General features: G+C 44.9%; 1 protein-coding gene across 1 annotated transcript in view; it reads right to left on the reverse strand.

Annotated features, from left to right (window-relative positions):
• Window positions 1–17,455, reverse strand: part of EFHC2 (EF-hand domain containing 2) — a 332,355-nt gene extending 314,900 nt beyond the window's left edge. The window contains exons 1-2 of the mRNA XM_085622956.1: window positions 17,323–17,455; window positions 6,504–6,692 (exon numbers count right to left, since the gene is read on the reverse strand). Coding sequence (XP_085479082.1) covers window positions 6,504–6,692; window positions 17,323–17,364 — 231 coding nt within the window. The 5' untranslated portion in view covers window positions 17,365–17,455. The remainder of the gene's footprint in view (window positions 1–6,503; window positions 6,693–17,322) is intronic.
• Between the last annotated feature and the right edge of the window lie 4,518 nt (window positions 17,456–21,973).

Here is a 21,973-nt window from a genome sequence, read left to right on the forward strand (position 1 = left end):
CCTTCTACCCAATCAAAACATGTACTCCTGGCTACCAACATGTGGTACTCTTGATAGCTTTTTTTTAGGTAAATCACATTGTGTCTGGCAACAGGTGCACTGTCAAGCCAGACTTTAAAAAACAAAGGGGCATATGCATCAACCAAAGTAATACCGATTCCTTAATAGCGAAAAATAAGGAATCGCCATTAAGGAATCGGTAATTGGCATGCATCAACAGATTCGGTAAAATTTAGCGATTCCTTAAAAATCGCTAAATTTACCGATTCCTTAATAGCGGGGCACGCAAACGGCCCCACTAGCAAATAGCGAGTTCGGTAATACCGATTTGGCTAATAGCGAGTTCGGTAATACCGAATTAGCAATTACCGAATCGGTAATAGCGAAATCGCAAATTGCCGCGTCGCACCGGGAACAGGCTGATGACATCACCAACCAGGAAATACTGCTGCCCCACCCACATAGCCTCGACAGAGGAGCAGACAGGAGCTGGAAAGAAGGACAGGCTGTGCAGAGTGAGGCCACACAGATTCTGCCAGTCACAGCACACATCCATCATGTCGCAGGAAGTGCCATCCAGCGCTGAATCTGCACGCAAGCGCAAGAAGAAGTTTTCAGACAGGGAGCTGGAGTACCTCATCGAGGGAGTGGCCAGCAAACACGACCGCCTCTTTGGCAAGCTGTCCCTCAAGGTGCCTGAGACCGAGAAGCGGCGCATCTGGCAGCGCATCCGTGAGAGGGTCAATGCGGTTGGCGTCACTAGCCGCAGCATCGACGATCTCAAAAAACGGTGGTATGACCTCCGGAAGCGCGCAAAAGAGAGGATTGCTGAGAGGCTCCGGGAGGCAAGAAGGACTGGAGGCGGAACAAGCACTGCACCATCCAACACAGCCCTGGAGGACCTTGTGGAAGGGACGATAGAGCGGGAAGCCGTCGTGGGGGTGATCCAGATGGACACGTCCGGCGCAGCCACAAGTGCCCAAGGTAAGATGCATGCCTGTGCCACACCCAGCATAGCGTAAATCCATACCCATGCCCCCAGCCCAATCTCACTGTGTCTGCAGCTCTGGCACAGACAGTTCCACACATGACACTACTGCATCTTGGGAGTTGTAGTCTAGTCAGCCCAGAGTGCAGGCACAGGCGTAAATCCTCACACAACACATATTTTGTACATGGCTGTAGACTGTTCATTTGTTGGACCACAGAGGGACATTGATGGGTACAACACTATGTAGGTGTAATCATCCCACTAATCATGCACTGTTTCACACACAGATGCATCACCTGGGGACTCTGACGACAGCGACCAGCTGATCATATCTGAGACACCCGTGGAGTCAGACCAGGAGACTGTGCAGGATGCGCACGCACCGCCAACACCTGCCACCCCACCAGCACAACCTCCACCAGCGCCACAATCATCGGCACCAGCACCAGTGCCACAAGCCAAGGCACCACCACCTGCGCCACAAGCAACGGCACCAGCAAGCCAGCCTGCAGCCAGTGCAGCCACAATACCGCCGCAGAGGCACAGGCACCAAGTTGCGCCCTTGCAGGAGATGGCAACCCCCCCCCCGCAATTGGCACCCACGCAGCGCACATCCACACCACCTGCTGCACCACATGGAGGCTCAAGACACGCACGGCGTCACAGGGCCCGTCGCAGTTCCGTCTCCTCAGCTGACCAGGATGTCCCAACAACCTCTGCAATTGAGGAGAGGATGCTGCGCACACAGAACCTGCAGGGAAGACATGTGGCTAGCATCAGCTGCAACATCGTGCGCCTAGCGAGGGAGATGCGCGCCATGACTGCAGCAGTCACCGACATGGGCTCCGCGGTCAGGGACATGGGCACGGCGGTCAGGGACCAGACCACTGCGGTTGCTGATGGCAATGCTCAGCTCAGGGAGGAGGTACGTGAGCTCACCCGTGCCATCAGGGAGGGCCATGAGTCCCAGAGGAGGAGTAACCGGCAGCTAATGTTGCGTTCTGCCGCCGCTACCAAGGCCATACAACGGCACAGCAACTGCACCGCTGTGTTGGCACGCCGCACAGTCTCCCTGCAGGTGGACCTTGGGCACTTCTGCGGTGATGTTGCCAAGTCACTGGGACACATCACCACTGCTGTGGAACAACTGCAGAGCAGCACATGCAGTGCTGCAGCATTGGGAGGGGATGACACCAGTGAGGCTGCCTCCAGTGTCAGCAGCGTGTCACTGGCAGAGGCCAGCACCAGGCGCCGAAGTTCGCGTGCCTCCACGGGGACAGGCCGTGGTGAGGGTTTGGATGCACCTGAGCGGAGGCTTGGTGTACGTGGCAAGCGGCACTAGAAATTTGGACATGCTGCAGGTCCATGGTGGAGCAACCATGGCCATCCAATTATTCTGTTTGCACAGGCCTGACTTTAAGGAACCTTTTATTTACATTTATGCAATCGGAGCATGATTCACAATGCTAGTTCTGTTGCACAATCCTCTGTGCTACTGTGCATTAAACAGTTGCACCCAACACCAACTTGTAATGTCTCATTTTACCCAGGGTCAAAAATGATTTTGCGTTATGTCTGTCCGCCTCCTATGGCCCTCTGCTGTGTTAGGGATGTGTGCCGGTCGTCGTTGGGCGGGTGGTTGGTCAGCCTGGGGGTCGTCATCCCTGTCCACCTCCATGGGTATCCCCCTTCTGGTGGCAATGTTGTGCAGCATTGCACATACAGCAATTATTCGACAGCATGTGTCTGGTTGGTATAGCATTGCGCCGCCAGTCTTGTGGAGGATACGGAAGCGGCTCTTGAGAATCCCAAAAGTCCGCTCTATCACATTCCTCGTGCTGATGTGTGCAGCGTTGTAGCGATGTTCCTGCGGGGTTGCTGGATTTAGGTATGGGGTTAGTATGTATTCCCGCAGGGCGTAAGCACTGTCACCTAGAAGATAGAAGCATAGACTTAGCATTGGTGATGTACATACATGTGTGGTGTTGGTGTGGGGAAGCGTAGTTCTACTTACCTAACAGGAGTCCCTCTCCAAATTCGCCATTGAGTAGTCGCCTGTGCATTCCACTGTTGCGGAAGATGTATGAGTCGTGTGTGCTCCCTGGGAATTGTGCCACTAGGTCCGTTATGATGTTGTTGGCATCGCACACAACCTGCACGTTGATCGAGTGGTATGACTTGCGGTTCCTGAAAAGGTACTCATTTGCTGACGGAGGGCATATGGGGATATGCGTGCAGTCGATGCATCCAATCACATGTGGAAATTGTGCCACCTGGTAGAATGCCTGTTTGGTGCGGTCCAACTGCTGTGGGGTTGTGGGGAAGCTGATGTGTCTGTGGAGCAGTGTCAGCATGGCATCTAGGAATTTTTGGAAGAAGCGTGACAGTGCGCTTTGCGAGACACCTCCGGCAACCGCAATTACCCCCTGGAAACTCCCTGAGGCCAGTAGGTGCAGGCTGCATAGTACCTGAACGTGCGCAGGGATTGCATTTGTCCGGTGGGTCTGGTGCTGCAGTATTGGTTCCAGGTCTGCAATCAGGCGCATGATCATAGCGCGATTGAGGCGATATTTCTGGTACACCTCGTCCTCATTCTGGCCGAGCAGGGTTATGCGCAGTCTGAACACTCGCTCCTGGACCCTTCTCCTGCGCTGTCCTGCTGCATTGATCCGCATCCTCCTTGCAAGCACGTAGAGGGCAGCCATTTTGTGGGAGCCAACAGGGTCTCCTGGGCCAAATTTAAGGGTTTAGTGATTGCCTCAATCATTTGCACATGTAGGAATATTTTCTTTTTTTTTTGTTTTTGTTTTTTTGTGACTTTACCTCCAGGTTTTGATTCCCCTTATTTAGCTCTGGCAAAATAGCGATTTTTGGGATTTTCGTTATTAGCGAGTTTTGTTGCATTGGGGTGCGATTCGTTATTTGCTATTGGCAATTTCCGGGAGCTAATAGTGATTTCGGTAATTGCGAATTCGGTATTTAGCGATTCGGTAAATTAGCATTTTGGGTATTAGCGATTCGGTATGTCCGAGGTTATTTATTTTTATCGATTCGTTATTTGCTCGGGTTTTGGGTTGATGCATTGGGATTGGGTATTTTTAACACAATACCGGGAGCTATTACCGAATCGGTATTTTACCGACTGGATTTTGGCTTGATGCATAAGGGTGAAAATGCTTACACCATAACTAGTGAGATGTGAATATACCGTCAATGCTCAACCCTACTTAAAAACATTTTACCCTGTGCATGGCTGCATGGCTGGTCTTCCCGGACCAGGAGTGGTGCAGTCCTTATATGGACTTTGGTGCTCCCCGAGGAACCTGTCTCTTTTATACTAGAAATTCCGTAGTGTTTTTTCCCTTTCTCACATTGGAGTCTTTAAGAACGAGAGACATGAAGATTTACTTTGAAAATATTCAAAGTACAAAGGCACAATTGCAGTTAATTAATAATTCATTCAATGTGCTAAGCCCAAAATACAGAGAATCATGAACTCAGGAGAGCTCAGAGAGAAAACTGGCAGAGATTTGAGAGGACTCCTCGCAGCATCGTAAAATCACAAACTTTTATAGGATTTTAAACAAAAGGTTCATACATTCACGACAGGAGTACATGACACAGATTTGAGAGGACTCCTCGCAGCATCATACAATCACACACTTTTATAGGATTTTAAACAAAAGGTTCATACATTCACGACAGGAGTACATGACACAGATTTGAGAGGACTCCTCCCAACATTGTAAAATCAAAAACTTTTATAGGATTTTAAACAAAAGGTTCATACATTCATGGCAGGAGTACATGGTTCTCAAGCTCACAACAATAGGAATCGTGCAAAAGAGAAACAGTTGCAACAGAATACATTTGAGGACTCACCACTCGACTATGTGGGATTTTGTGCTCACAGCATCAGACACATGAGGACACAAGTGTTACATTGTATGTTATGAAGTCTGGGATGGATAAAGCAGCCTTGAGAAAATACAATTAGTTCAGAGCTTTCAGTAAACTCTTCGTCTTGCTCCGTGGAGCCTAGATATTCTTTATTATAATAGGAAAGGAAACAGCAAAGTCAATCACAAGGTGACGTTAAAGATGGATGGGAGAGTCTACGTGAGCCTGGCTTGCTTAAAGCATCATTTTGAGGTTGCTGAGATTAAACTTCTGCAAATAGCCTTGTCAACAGTGAGTGGACAGAATTGACGATTTCGGGCAGTACCTCTGCACCTAACTACACAACTTACAAGTTAAATCCCACAGGATGAGGAACAGTTGTGAACACCCTGTTTTGCTTGACAAAATTATGCACACATTTCTCAGTGCCTTGGGAATGAATACTCACATTTACCACCTGCTATATGGTACTGTGGGTCTGCACCCAGGTCAGGGTGTGTTATTTCTGTGCCCAGGATTGACTGGACTGGTCATTTCAGACTCAGTAATTCCAGGCTCAGACGTAGCAGGCTACTCATAATGGCCCAAGACCGTGTCCCCTCACAGATACCACTCCATGCCTACCCTAATGAGGGCCATAGTTCAGCGACACTCCTCAGTTCACCGCGCAGCCCAGGCCTGCCTCGCGCATGCCCGGAACTCTTAGAGTATGGCAAAGGCGCACCTTAGTTACGAAATGAGCTGAGAAATGTGGCCGCTCTAAGGGCCTGATTCACAAAAGTAAACGTACACTTTTGCGTAAGTTTACAATTTTTTTGCTTTTCAGAAACTACGAGTAAATAGTAAGTTTATGACTCTGGAGACTTCACTGCCGGGGCGGAGAACTCACATAAAACGATAGGAGAGGTCTGTCATTTTTATCTCTACCTCATTAAAGTGGCACAGGTGAGTGGTGACGCTGCACTTTCATAAATAAACTGCTCATGCAATTATGACAATGCAGACAAGGCGATGAACACGGCTGGATCGAAATGGCTAATGTAGTTAATGGGTGCAATAACAAAAGACATAAAATGGATTCTGACCCATGAAAGAAATGCATGTAGGCACATGCTTGGGATATCAATTAGATTTTATTGTATGAGACGATTGTCTCCCACTAGTGTGTTGCATCTCAACTCACTAATATTTTGCTGCTCTGTTCGTGTCAAGATGAAAGAAGAATGAGTGTCACTTTAGCAAAAGGCCATCCTTAAGGCAGCCTGTAGGTGTCAGTGTAGAAGTATTACGTAATGATACTCCAGCGTGCCGCTATAGAATTCGGCCATTCCCCTTTAATATTCTGACCCACAACTGTCTCCAAAGGTGACATCTGTTAAAAGTTTGAAATGTTAAATATGTAAAATGATATGCCTCCTAAAAAAAGAGCATTTAAACAGTGGAAAATTATGGAATCAAAATATGGAATGACGCCAACTTTCCCAAAGATACGAATTTTAAAGAAGCAGAAAAAAGTACAAAGTATAAATTTAAGTTTGTACGCATGAGAGCTCAACACCACACCCGTATCCTGTCAGAAACTGCTTATGCAAGGGAAGAATGAGTGACGTACCTGTTTATCAAATGCTACCCAGGAGGGAGCATCGCTGCCGATTCCTCTGGGGTACACGCTGTATTTGGGCTTCAGGTTCTGACCAAGCAACGGTTCGCCACCTATTCCGGGCTTTTCAGCTCCCAGCAACATAGAAACCTGATTGGAGTAGCCAAAATGCTGGGATTTGTGGAATTTTTCTTTCCCTAGCTGGAAACAGAGTTAAACATTTTCAGTGGTGACACAAGACATGTTCTAAAGACACGCAATATTACTGAATGCAGGAAGGCATGAAACATACAACAACTTCACGGTCACTTTTTAATGCATACATTGATTTGCGCCAAGGACGTAACGGAGGCCTCCGCAGCCCCCGCGGTGTGCAGGGGCGGGGGGGGGGGGAAGGGGTGGGGGGGCAGGTTCTCTTGTTTTGGAGGATGCGTGCAGTGGCATGGAATAAGAAATAGTCAAATGCTAAGGCAAGCAAGCCACTCTGCTTTACCGAGCAGGCCCCTGCAGCGTATTTTCAGCCATTCAGGGGGCTCCCCTTGAGCCCAAGCCCAATGAATGTCTATGCGATCTCTGAGATGCCCGGGTCCACCATTACAATCTGCAGGGGAGCCCGATCTTTTTTTTGGTCGAGCATTCGAGACCTCTTGTATATATTTTAGTATATACCTATTTATTTATTTATTTATTTGTGCAATTTTTATAAAGCGTGGACATTACCCGAAGGTGTCAGAGCGCTGTACAATAGAGCCAGTTACATTACATAAGAACCGTGGAACACAATAAAACATTGCAAAGAAAAACAGTAGTGCTGTACAACAGAGCCAGTTACGTTACAAAAGAACAGTGGAACACAATAAAACATTACAAAGAAAAACAGGAGACCAAAAATGAAGGTTACATAGACACAAATGCCGATAAAGCATGCAGAAGAGAGGAATGTACAGGAAAAAAATACAAAATTTTACAATGAGGAGCGAACTTTCAAGAGGGGCCTGAGAATGAAAGTATTAGTTCTCAAAGTGTCTTTGGAAGAGGCGAGATTTGAGATCCGCTTTGAAGATCCGGGTAGAGGAGGTGGCACGGAGCAATGGGGGAAGTGAGTTCCAGATTCTCACCGCATTGCCTGAGAAGGATTGTGCCATCGATCTTTCCCTTTTGAAGATGGGGGGCTCAAGCAGAAGCTTTTCCGCATTGCGAGAGGGTTCGAGAGCCTCCGGACAATTTCAATTTGTTTGCCAGGTAACGAGGGGAGGACGTGTGTAAGGCTTTATGTGTGATGCAGGCTGTTTTGTAAATGGATCTTGCCTCAATCGGAAGCCATCGAAGAGCGGACAGGATAGGGATGACGTGGTCGCTTCGTTTAGACCCTAAAATGAAGCGAGCTGCTGAATGGAGGATGGATTTGAGAGGGGAGAGGTGGGATTTAGGTAGGCCTGTCAGGAGAGAATTGCAATAATCCAGTCTTGAGAGAACCAGCGACTGTACCAAGGTTTTTAAGTCTTTCTCCTGGAAGTACCGACGGATCCCCCACAGGAGGTGCAACTGGTATTGTGCATTCTTGGCATTAGAGTTGATGTGGGAGATTAGGTTGAGTCTTTTGTCGAGAATGACACCTAGGGATCTAGCGCTGTCGACAATGATGGGTTTGCTGTTTAGTAAGTTCAGCTGATCCATCCACGATTGAACAGGAGGAGGTGAGAGAGAGGTAGAAAGGAGGAGGAATTCAGTTTTGGCGGGATTTAGAATGAGTTGGTGACCTAACATCCAGTTGTAAATGGAGTTGAGAGTAGAGTTGAGTAGTGAGAGATCATGTGCGGAAGACAGCTTGAGGTAGATTTGAGTGTCATCCGCATATAGATGGTAATGGATCCCAGATTTGCTTAGGAGGTTCCCTAATAGTTCCAGGTAGTGATTAAACAAGGTGGGTGCCAGGATAGATCTTTGAGGGACGCCTTGACCTACAGCCAATGGGGATGAAAGACTGTTCGCTATCTTAATCATTTGGGATCTGTCCGAGAGGAAAGAGGCAAACCATTTAAGCACTGTGCCATCCAATCCCATTCTCAGTTGAAGAGTGTTCAGGAGGGTACTGTGATTAACAGTGTCAAAGGCTGCAGAGAGGTATAGAAGAATCAGAAGGTACGATTCCCCAGAGTCGAATATGCAGCGCATCATCAATCACTTGCAGCAGGGCTGTTTCAGTGCTGCAATTTTGGATGAAGCCAAATTGGAAAACGTTGAGGAGATTATTGTCCATAATATGTAGGGCCAGTTGTTGCGCAACACATTTTTCAGTGATTTTTGACAGAAAAGGGAGGTTGGTGATAGGGCGGAAGTTGTTGAGGTTGTTCGCATCAGCGGAGGTTTTTTGTAGAAGAGGGGTAACCTGTCCTGATTTAAGGGCGACAGAGAGGGAGCCTTGACTGAGGAAGAGATTAACTAGCCTGGTCCAGTAAGAGAGAGAATGGGTGTAGAAATCAATGGTGATGCCGCTAGGGATGGGGTCAGAAGAATGGTTGGATGGTTTGGTTTTGAGGATGCATTTGAGGAGTTCATATTATATATACTTATATGTGTATGTACTTTGCGGGCTCCAGAGATCGGCCCTAGGACTTGTCTGCTTCTGCTGAGGGACTTTTTTTCTGTTCAACTGCCTCTATTTAACTGTCTTGATAGAAAAGGACCAACAGAGGTCAGTAAAACACCAGAATTGCTTTCTGCTGAGGGACTTTCTTTTTTGTATTTTTCTGGAAACTGCCTCTATTTAACTTTCTTGATAGAAAACGAACAGCAGAGGTCAGTAAAATACCACAGTTGCTTTCTGCTGAGGGACTTTATTTTTGTTAACTTTTCTGGCAACTGCCTCTATTTAACTTTCTTGATAGAAAACGACCAGCAGAGGTCATCAAAATACAAGCATCACTTTAGCATTCTCTAGATTCCAGTCCATAGAAATTGTCTTCTACGAGCACCCGTAGACAATAATATATTTTTCAAATCTTGTATTTTCAGTGATATGACCACCGAAGGCCCTGATTTTATATTAAAAACAGAGCTTCGGACAATACCATTTCCCGCTGAACAGCAACATTTCTCTCCATGTGTTCCCATACCTGGTGTGTCATGCAGTTTGGTGCTTACTTTCCCTCCATGTTAAAGAACAGTAGATGTTTAAGCAACCAGGCTAATGTGCTGCATAGCTAAATACGTAGAAGGTCCCAAAGGTGAGACCGATTGCATTGCAAATGCTTGTTTGGTTATGCCACTGTTTTGCGCAAGTTCATTAGACCATACCAGAGTGGAAGGCATGTCCTCTAAGAGCAGCCCCCAGGTTTCATGGTACACTGGATGGCAAGCAGGGTCAAGGTTTCAGTTTGCTTAGGTGTTACATTTTCAAAGAAACAGTTTGCTTATATCTGGCATGTCTCTGTTGAATGTAGGACACCAAAGTGACTATTTATTGCGAACACAAATTTCCTAAATACTGTCTTTCAATATAACATGTCTATAGAAAAACATAAAACAGCCGTCTCTGTCGATCTCTCCATCTCCCCCCTTTCTCTAACCCACCCCCACAGTCTTGAAGCCCTTGCATTTAGCATGGTCGCCTACTCAGTCCTAAGGGGACAATAGGACTATAGGCAGCAGAGCATGCATCTTTACTCCTCACTTGTATTATGATCTGTTGTACACCAAATAATCTTCATGTTATTGGCAAGAGTTTGATTTGTGGTCAGGGGTTGGGACAAAATAAACATTATTTTAGACTACGCAACAACAATTTCCATAAAACAAATCATGCAGTGTGTTTATTGCTCATTGCATTGCGTTCCTGACCAATAGCACCCCTTTTAGTCACTCTGCTTTATTAATTATATCACTGCTTAATTTGTAAATGAGCAAGTGCCAGGGCCCAAGGTATTAATCATGTGACCATTGCAGGTTACATTACAGACTGGAACTGCCGCCCCAGCCACATGCCAGTATAAACCCTCCTCACTAAACATCACGCTCCTATAAATGTGACACTTTGAACAATTCCAGGCCACCCAAAGCAATAAAAATGTACTGAAAGCTCTAGACTTAATTTTTAAGTGTGCATTTAATTGTTAGACTAATATGCTCCATACAAACATCGACAGTGCCACCATGTGGTGGACTGTCATAAATTTACATTTGTTAACAATTAAGTGCAGGTGCTGAGCGCCAGCAAACACCAGCACAAAATAAGCACTGAATGATTCCCTTGCAGGGCTCTCTGAGACGCACACTTAAGGCACGGAAGAAGTGCAGTACCATCTGCCCTAACCAGAGGTATTTGTAATTCAAATAAAATGTTATTACCCTCACCTGCTTTAGTCCTTCATTTAAACAATGCGTTTGACCCAGGCAGCAACTCTGTAAAGCAAAAATGTATCTTTTGCATTCTATGTGACATGCTTCACTGGTTACTAACTGCTCAGCCCCTTCCCATTCTAAACATCAATACCATAATTATTTGGATAAGTCAGGAGAAATGGTCTGGGGCGGTCTTTGACGAGACAATCGAGGATTTAGCTCTAGACCTTGACCTCTGCCTATCTTTGGGGGTTGCTCCCCATTTCAACGCCCTGGTGTCTATTGGGGGATCCCTGCTTGGGCCATTATGCAGATCCTGAAGCAGGGTTCCACTAGGGAGAGGTACTATTCACTCTGGTGTGGTAAATATGGGAAAATTAGTTAGTTTGAGTTACTTTGACCCTTGATGAGTGATACTTGACCAAGCTGGGCATGAGTTAGTGCAGAAAGAAATTAATCTGTCTGGAATCTGCAAGTGAGCCCAACAGTGCAGTATGCAGATTGAGGTCCTTATTACTACAGGGCAAGTATTACCATCCTCTTCTTTTCAGGAGAAATATGGATGATGCGCCTTACGTTTTTCCCCAGGATGAAATGACAGCCCGATTCTAGGTTTTCATGCACGGAATAAGAGAAAATGTACATTGCACATTTTTCCCCATTTCCAATCAATTTTCCTAGCACAAATTTGATTTGGGATTACCTGGTAAAATTTGGACATGGAAATCCTGCCCCTATCCCAGTGCTTTTAACAACTTTCTAATAGCGTCCTGAGTGTTAGAGTGATTTACTGATGCTGTGAGATTTTAGAGGACTATAAGCACAGGTCACAACATCTGGTGGCGACCTCAAGCCTCTGTGAGCATCATGTCACTATGACCAAGGATACTGCTGGTGAAAGTGGCTAATCATTAGTTGGTTCCTTTCCACATTTCTATAGGTCAGCAGTACCAGTGGTTTGGAGGAGCGTCCTGCTTCCCTGAGCTTGCACCAATTAATGTCGATAGAAAAGATGGAAAATGAGCTAATTTCCACCTCGGCAGAAGTATATGAGATCACTAAGGCGCTGACAAGACCTAAAATTGATGAAACAAAACCATGAAGCATGTTGCTCATGTAGCAAAATCCCACCCACAACCTGTATCGCATCCACTGTCATAGATATGATAGGATCTGCTTTGTCTGCACTGTTTCATATATTACTTAGTGACTCCAGTTGGGAAGGTGCTGGCTAATTTTGATGGACAATACTCAAGTGTGCCTGCTGGTACCTCTTCCTTAGTAGATTTTATCCTGCATACTTTACAAAAATGTACTTTTCCATTCTTGTGAACCGCATTGAAAGTAATTATTACTCACTAGTAACTGTGCTGAGTTTGGACTCCAGCTGGAAATTCAACCTAAATAGGCATTGGTAGTAACAATGAGTAGGGGCAACAATAGGTAATTGCTTGAAAAGAAATTGAGAAACATTAGTGATTGCTCAAACTCATAATAAGATTAGGTTTATTGGCTGAGGTAGGGCTTGAGGAGCCAGCTGTCAAGCTGCAGGGGAGCAAGAGACCCCATCTCTGCCCAGGGTCGGATTGGGACAGAAAATAGGCCCGAGCACCAAATTAAAAGTGGCCCACATTAGCGAATCAGAAAACCCCCCAAAATGTGGCCCACATTTGCAAATCACTGCATTTTTGACCTAATTAAGACACCCTGTATTAGTGTTTTGCAAGGTATGGGTGACTGCATCGATTTGTGCATGCAGCAGGAAATATTTGTGGTCATTTCAGAGAACTCAAAAGTAAAAACTGGCCCACAAGACCATAGAACATGCCCAAAGACTCATCTGTCAGAGCAGCCCTTCGGAGGCTGCCAGGTTGCCCTACAGGCCAGTCCGACTTTGCCTCTGCCTTACCAGACGCCAGCCCACCATATTTAAAGGTCACCACTGTGAAGCATGTTTTTCGTTTGCAAAATGTGTCTCTGTCAAAATGGGGCGCACGCTTCCGAAATAAGCACGTGCTTGGGGTCATTGCTGCTTTTGTCTCCTATATGTAGCCACCATATGTATCGTGGTGGTCGTGAAAATGAAAGAAGGACTTCCCATATGGTAGCCTTTGGCAGAGTGCCATCCAGCAAAAGGCTTTCTTTGACAGAAGAGCCAGTTAAGTCTCTGCCGTAGGGAACAAAGTGGTCTCCCGAAAAAAGCAGACACATGATGGCTAGGAAAAAGGGAGTTAGTTTATTTACCAAAAATGGAAAACTGTTATTTACAAAAACAATGTTTACATTTTCTGTAAATTGGACACTTTTGTTTGGTGTCACCAGGTTTTTGTAACAAAAATTAAAAGCTTGGTCTTTGGTTCTGCATAGCAAGCAGGCTTCTAGAAAATGCCTGCGCCAGTCCCGGGGCCCGAAATTCTCACTGAGCAAGGTACCATGTATATTAGTACTGTGTTTTTTTTTTGTTTGGGGGCCTGAATTTTTTATTTTTTTATGTTTACAAAATGTGCTTCATATACCTGCAAAACTGATGCAGGGTCCATTAATCCAGTTATGAACATATTTTTCTGTTAATTTTTAGGGCAGTAGCTGCCTCCTTTTACCTCTCATGTCACTGTTTTTTCAGGATACAGGCTTCGGTGCCTGAAGTCCTGTATTGCTCCTGTAACAAAAATGCTAGTTATTGCCAACACATCAGATTACCTGGACCATTGACTCCTCCAAGGACCCATGTATCCAGCATTTGGCAAGCGAAAACATACTCCCTCTTCAAATTAGATTCCTTTGTTGAACTATGCACCCTCTGATCCAGAATTCCAAATGAATGGATATGATGAACAAAAATACCTTACTGCTTAGCCCTTTCAAAGGCAATGCGGCCTCTTCTTGTAACACAAATATCCCCAAAATTGCTGCATGGATATACACTAATATACAAATAGGCAATAGTAAAGTTATAGGCTCATGCCAAGTTTCATTGTCAGTTCGTTCTGTGGTTGATGCTGTAGCTGTGAGCAAACATTCTGATTTGAGCTATTGTAGAAAATGGACACTTTTCCCACCACAACTCCCCCCCCCCACCCACCCACACGGATCAGCACTACATTTAACATGTCAAAATCAATATTGCTTACTCACCGAGTTCTAGCTAGAACGTTAACGAATTTCTAGTGATGCCTCTACTGATGTCAGGCAAGGATTTCAAATTAATTTGACTGTGTGAAAAAATGCATGTAAAAATGAAGTCATGCCTTCATATTTCTATCTCTTGTTCATGAAAGGACATGAGGGAGAGGTTTAATCTGTGTTGTGTGTGATTTTTCCTTTCCACAGGAAATTACAAACATTTATGAGATCAGGGCCAAGAGACCCTTCAACTACAGAAGAATTCAACTCTGCCCATGCACTGGCACTAGACTGCCTCTAAGTACCATAGGTCTATTATGCATGATAGGCCTCAAAGGTACTGAAGAAACGTAGAATTAAAGGCACCTAGAAACCCATGTGGCCTTGATTTTGCAGGACTATTTATTTAGAATGCGTAGCTCCAAGCTGTCAGACCTGGACACAAACTCCTATACATCCTACACCCTACAATGGGTAGATGCCACAGGGACAACTCATCCCTTTCAACAACAACAAAAATAGGTCAATCTGTGCTACCGATCAATGTCTCAATAACTATTCATTTCCTTCCCTAAACCAAGGAACGGTGGAGAGATTTGTTATGTCATATGTTATTCAATGGACAGTTACGTATCAATCTTCAGAGTGGATGGGTGCCCACAAGCCATGGTGAGCCAAATATGCTCCATTTTAGTTGGGTAAGATCAAAATGGAGTTCCATAGTCCACGTAACATTAATATTGAGCGCGAAAATTAGAAGAATTGTTGGGTGGGAGCAAAGTGAGTGACTGATTTGGCTTTGCGATATTCCGTACAAGCAAATCAACAAGGAATTTAATTGCTGGGTGCTGCTGTTTATCAGTATAATTTGCCTTCTTTCAAATGTGTCCTGATAACATTCTGGCATCTGGGTGCACTGCATCACATGTGCCTAGATTGTAGCAACCTATAGCTGCATTGGCGATGGCCTGGCAAAGTGCTACACCCTCACCACGCAAGCTTGAACCTTGCACGTATCAAGCCCTCAACCCCTTTAATCTTTGAGTTGGAAGATGGCGAAGCAGGACTTTGTCTTTTCCTAGGTAAGGCGCACCTAATATTGACTGTGGCAGTGCGTTTAATATAACACAGAGGCCTGATTATGAGTTAGTCGTTATGTTCCGACCTGTGCGAAAACCCATGTTTAGGCACGGGTTGGAATTATGAGTTAGTAGGGGTTGTGTGATGGAGCAACGCATTACCCAACAATGCATGCCTGAACCACGCGGTCTTAATCACGACTGCGTCTTTACCACGCATGCCTTTACCATGCAAATTTTTGGAAAAGACATGATTAGTAAAGGGGCATGTGTGGTAAAGATCACACTCCTGCAGTCTATTCTACCCGTCCCAGCCCTATAAACTACCTCGAACCCCATCCTGAGCCGGAGCCCTAAATCTCAGCCCCCTAAAAGCTACTCCAACCCCAGACTCCCTCCCTAAACCCTAAAACCAGCCACTAACCCCTTAAACCTACCCCCACCTTCCCCCTGCCCCAGCCCAACTGCCCCCCTCAGCCTGAAAACTACCCACTTCCTGTCCCTTGCCCTCAGCCTTAAAACTCCCGACCCCAACCCTGAAAACTACCCCCAACCCATACAAACTACCCCATACCTTCAAAAAACCCACTTAGCTCACCATGTTGTGTTGCATCGTCTCCCAAACCTTCCTCTTCCTGCTTTACCCTGCCAGCAACTAGACAACGCATATGCCTTAACCAGGCATATGCGTGGTTAAGGCATATGTGTGGTTAAGGCAAGCGTGGTTACGCTTGCGATGTCGGAACATGTGTGGCTGAGGTCGCGGTGTTCTGACTGTTTCCTGCTGGTAGGTATTTAATATATCCGATAACTATCGAATGCATTAAATATCTAATCTTTTGTTAATTTTCAGCAATCAAAGCTGCCTAAATTTAACAGGGGGAAAAGAATACAGCATTTACCATATCATGTGGATTTTGGTCTGTTAAACACCAAATTCTGTATGTTATCCCCCACCAACTCTTTAAAGGTGCTATATATGTACCCGATAAATAACATACGCTGTGGTATCGTTATTTGTCATGTGCGATAAATAGCATCTAAACTCGTAAGTAGGCAGTCTCATATATGTCTGCCTTGTATGACATTTTAAAAGATTTAGAAACAGAAAAGCATTGGCTACATCGCATCGGCTAAAATTTAAAGCAATGTGAAGATATGTTTGAGTGGATTTTTGATTAGACACTGTTGAGTAATACTGGTGAACTGTATGAATTACTGCTCGCCCAACTGGTATGATGCCGTTCTTTTTTCCTGAAAACGAAATAAAAAATAAGAAAAAAATTATTTGGAAACAGAAGGACATAGGATAGCTTACTTATTTCCCTAATCTGGTGGCTCTGTGCTAAGAAAAGTGGAAGACAAAACTCTTTAGCTTGCAATTCCGGTATAAACTTCCTTTTAGATGTGAGTTATTTAGGCTGAGGTCATGAGGTGGTGGGAATAAATATTGAATCCCTAAAGACGATTCGTCGATTACTAACAAGGAAACAAAATAAACTTCACCTGGATGGTTTACTACTCCCACAGTGATCCCAGTTCAACGCTCCCTTTAATATATTTCTAGTAGCTCAGAGCACGATTTTGAGAAGTGAATACGGACGATTCCTTCAAGATATCAATATATGTGGCCTGTTAGGCTATGTCCTAGTGAAGCGCTTGGAAGAGTGAAACCACCTTTTTGAGGTACAAGTGCAGGACCATTCTAGAAACTTATCATGTACTTTTTAGACAGAATCTGAAAATGTTGTTTAGAAAGCATATGTTTTAGAGTGCCCTTGGTATTGTCATTCAATGGAATTCATTGAAGCAGTGTAAACCTGTGAGGCTCTCTGGTGACTGTTTCTTGTGTGATAAAATAATAAATGAGAGTTACGCTCATTCGGCTCAACTGCAAGGGTCTCAAGAAAAACATCAGAGAAGTATTTCCAAGAATATACACTCATATTAGGCTGTGTCGGTGGTTAGCGATTGGACCCCTTGTGGAGATTGACAACCTCCGCTAGAGGCCCTCGAAACTTAAAGCCAAGACAACGAAGCAGGCTTTAATGTTGTCTTTAGGGAGGGCACGGGAGGCCTCCGAGAAAAGTTTCATCACTTTAATAAAAGAGAAAACACCATCTGAAGTTCCGATTTTTTTTTAAAAAACAATTATTTTCCGTTCTCTGGCGGCTTATGCGTGTACTAAAATTATAGCACCCAGTACTATTGTTTCCGCTGCGCCCACTGTAGGAAAGCCCTCTCCCCTCACACCCAACTGGCTGGGCATTCCCGTTTTTGAAACTCACATTCCTGTTGAAGGTGTTCCCGGGCAGGAGCGGTAGCGCCATGCTGAAGCCGGTCCTCGCACTGCCTGCCGCACTGGTGGCTCCTGGTGCTCGCTGTGGTTCCTAGAGACAGCGTTGTTTGGCTTCCAGGCGCCTTGGCAACGCGCTTAGCAACGAAAGATGAGCTACTACGTCACAGAGAGCGAGTCCGTCTGGCCATAGAACGTGACCTCACCGAGAGGGCGGTGCCGTTTCATCTCAGGGAGAGCGGCGGTATTGGTGTCAGCCTTTACACGCTCTCTTTAACTATATCCGAGATTCTACTGAGAGGCAGTGGCCATGTTCTGAATGAAGCATCTTAGAAATGCGCATAGTCCTTGCCGGCCAGAGAGGGTCCATTAGCTGGCAAATGTTGTATCCAACACATGGAAAACAGAAGCAAACACACACGTAATGAGTGGAGCAGTAGAAACACGACAAACGTATTTTTTTTTCAAATCTGCAAGCATGAACAGTCCTTGACATGGAAAAAATGTGTTGCATGATCCAGTAAATTTGGGTCTAATAGGTGGCAGCCGAAAAGGGATGGACACAGGAAAAGCAGCTTACAAGTCAACATTTATATTACGTTCACTGCAAAAAACGAAAGGTCACAGGGACATTATAGTTAGGCTAAGGTTTCTCTCGTACAAAACCATACAAATTCAGCAGTTATAGTTACCTGAGCTAACTATATCTTACACCTGGCAATGCACTGCTTATGACCTCACATATTACATCACTCATGACATGGTGTGTGGACAAGGTGTGTGACATCACTCATGACATCTTTGATGACATCATCCACAGAATCATTCACACACCCACATACACCCCATACAACCTCTCATGCACACACTCACACACCCATGCATGCAACCACTCACAGACTCATTGACATACCCAAATAACCACTCACACACTCACTCACTCAGTCTTGCAACCACTCATACATCCAGTTAATCACCCATACAGAAACTCACACAGCCACTCACTCACACAAGCAAGTGCTCACACACCCAGACACTCACCCATACAGCCACTCATACTGCCACTCACTCCCCAATACAGCTTCATACACACACACACACTCACACACACACACACATATTCACACCTACACCTACACACACACACACACACATACAGGCACTCAATCACTTTCCCATACAGCCACTCACTTATCCATACAACCATTCACACAGACACTCACACATACCCATTCACACATGCATACAGGGCACGAGTCGGGGTACACGAGGGTGGACGGCGTCCACCCATTATTTTCACAGGTTTGTCGCCGTCCACCCTGCCAAGAAGTTGGGCCCCACTGAAAAATATGCTGAATTTGTCCCGGTGTAATTTGCAAATACTGGGACACATTCAGCAGCGCCTGCACATTGTCTGCTTTAGATCCACAACAACGTGCAGGTGGGGAGGGGGGTTTCTTATTGCAGACTTCTGCTGGGCTTATAACGAAGGCGAATCTGAGGGGGTCAATCAAAATTAGGGGGAGGAGTTGGAGGATTGGGCTAGGTTCATCCTCCTGTCTGATCAGAGTACAGCAAAAAGAACCCGTAGATGATGGATCAAAAGAACCTAGCCAAGAAAAACGGGGGATTCACCAATTGGGTGAAAGTCCACCTCTACTGGTAGAAAAGAAAAAAATTCTTTTCTTGAGTCCCCTCACTCACCCAGGGTTGCCCCTAGGTGACATGCTTCCTCATTGGGGCCATCCCAAACATCTACTGCTTGGGGCGTGCTGCGACTTGCGGAGTTACGTAGGAGCACTTACTTTGTGAGGATATGTGTAGTGCAGTGTAGGGAGAGTGGTGTAAGTGATGTTTGAAAATTACCTAACTAGTGAGCTAATGTTTTATTCCTGCTCCTAGTTGGTAGGGATAAAAAGGGGTTAATAAAAGGGAAAAGTAACTGTTATGTAATTACAATCCCTAGTATTGTATCGACATGTGTCAAGGTATCCCCTAAACCTCTTCTTCAGGACAACAAAGGGACCAGCCCTTTGTATACCACTCCGTGCAGGACCTATAATAAACTGAAATATAAATTATGAATGCACACCTATTGTGTGAGCATTGGGAAAAAAATATACATACGGTTGATTCTGAACACGTAATATCTGTCATGGGGAAGAAAAAGCAAAATGCGAATTAATACATACTGCTTGCCCACCGCTCTTGTGGGCAGGTTAAGGCGTTACGCTGCGCGTAAAAGAAGGTACTTCATAATATGGTGTAAGTGCCCTTGAAAGTAAACTTAATTAGTGCTCATATCCTGTGTGGGTTAATATATATACCACACTCAATATCTCAATTGTGAATTGTGAGCAATCTGAGGGGTCATCAGGCCGCCTTCTGTTTGAGTCTCCTGGCTGGCAGCAGTCAGGAGCCTCACACCTACGTGCAAATGCTGCAGAGGGGAAATAAAGGCTCACACCTTGTTAGCACTTCACACCTACTTAAGAGAGGCAGCTTTTCACTTTGTTCAGTCCCTGTTTAGGAGATATGCTTGCACTGTAAGAATGTCAGATGTATTAGTCATTCCCAGTATTTACACAACATAAATAGCATTTATGTAGAGCCTACTACCCCTGAGGAGGCGTTGTAATAATCTAAATATCATTATTTTTTCTTGTAAAGCACTATGGGTAGAGGAAGTTTACGCTGACAAAAGGCAACATTGTTTTATGTGTAGCTTACAAAAGTGTGAATCTTCTGCCTAAATCAGGAGGGTTTGCATCTTTACTCGAAATGTGCTTCAATGTACTCCTGATAGACCTGTTAAACATGTATGTGAGGGCTTAAGATCTGATGTCACTTCTTATGATGCCACTTTGTGTGATGTCACGCACTGTGATGTCACACACTGTGATGTGCTGTGATGTCACACGCTGTGATGTCACTAACATACTGATTAACTAGATTAGTCCCCCTACTTATTTTTTATAGGACGTGTGCCCTGCATGCATACAACCTCTCATGCATCCTTACAGCCACTCACATACACTATCACTCTCCAATACAGCCACTCACACCTACTCACCTATACACACACTTAAACAACTACTCACTCACCCATACATCCACTTTCACAACCACTCCCTCACCTATACAGCCACTCAAATGGCCACTTGGTTACTCATACAGCCACTCACATACCCATTCACACACCTATGCAGCCAGTTACACATCCACTAAATCACTCATACAGCCACTCACACACCCACTCACTCTCCAATACAACCAGTCACTCACTCACCTATACAGCTACTTACACACCCACTAACACATCCACACAGCCACTAACACACCCACTCACTGACCCATACAGCCACTCAATCACCCACTCACACACTGATACAAACAGTCATACATTCACGGATACCCACAGAACTACTTGCATGCCCATTCACATATGCATGCAACCACTCACACACCTACTCACTCATCCTTACAGCCACTCACACATACTCTCACTCTTTAATACAGCCACTCACACCTACTCACTTATTTATACACACACAATCAATCAATCAATCAATATTTTATTGTTATAAGTTAGTAAAAACCATCACAATTACATTACATATGGAAATTTCGTGAAGCATATAGAACAATGTATGAAATTGACATTATATGTACTGTTTAACATTCATTCTAAAATGCAGAGTGTTCGAAAATCAATTGTAGTTAGAATGGGTAAGGTGCCATTGTGGATACTGTTTCTCTGTTACATTGTATGTGCCACTAAGGCAGCTTGGGTGCCCTGCTGTCTCTAGAAATGTTCGCTGGGGTTGTGTTCATAATAGTATTAGTGTTCCCAGGCTGCCTAATGTATGGGTTTTAAACTAATATAGGACTGGACTACCATCCAGGAATGTGTCCGTGAGGTTAGTTTATGCTTGTCTTCGATGAGGAAATGCAATTGAGCTACTTTGTTGATGGCTGAGCAGAATGTGGAATATGGTAAATTTTGGTCCCATAGATTGATGGTGTTTGTTTCTAGTAGTGAGGACCTCAAGTTAGTATTTACTGTATATTGAGTCATTGTCACTATCCAATGACTGCCATAACCCACTAGCTAATGAGATGTTATGATTAGTTTGTATTTTGTGCCATGTTTTGATGGTAGTGTATCTTCTTGCAATGCTTTGTTTTATTAGACCGAATTTCAGTCGAACCTGGGCAGGGTAGCCACTCTGGGGGAGCCCAAGTACTCGCTTTTAAGTATTTAGGGCCATATGTAGGTGGCCTAACATTTACCACTTCATAAATACCGAATTTTACCGATTCGGTATTTATGAAGTGGTAAATGCTATGTAGGTAATCTATCGGTAATATTTACCGATTCGGAATGGGTCGGTATTTTAGAATCGGTATTTACCGATTCGGTAATGGTAACTGGCTTCCCATTGATTCCTATGGGCCAGGAGGCCCATAGGAATCAATAGGAAGCCAGTTACCATTACCGAATCGGTAAATACCGATTCGGTAATGGGGGGAGCACAATCAAGGGTGGCAGGGTGTCACAGTGACACCCTGTTGCACCCCTAATTCCTGCATGTGTGCACATGTGGCACACATACATGCCCTAAGGGCATGTATGTCTGCCA

The sequence above is a fragment of the Triturus cristatus genome, chromosome 8, assembly GCF_964204655.1.
Source record: "Triturus cristatus chromosome 8, aTriCri1.1, whole genome shotgun sequence".
Lineage (NCBI taxonomy): Eukaryota > Metazoa > Chordata > Amphibia > Caudata > Salamandridae > Triturus > Triturus cristatus.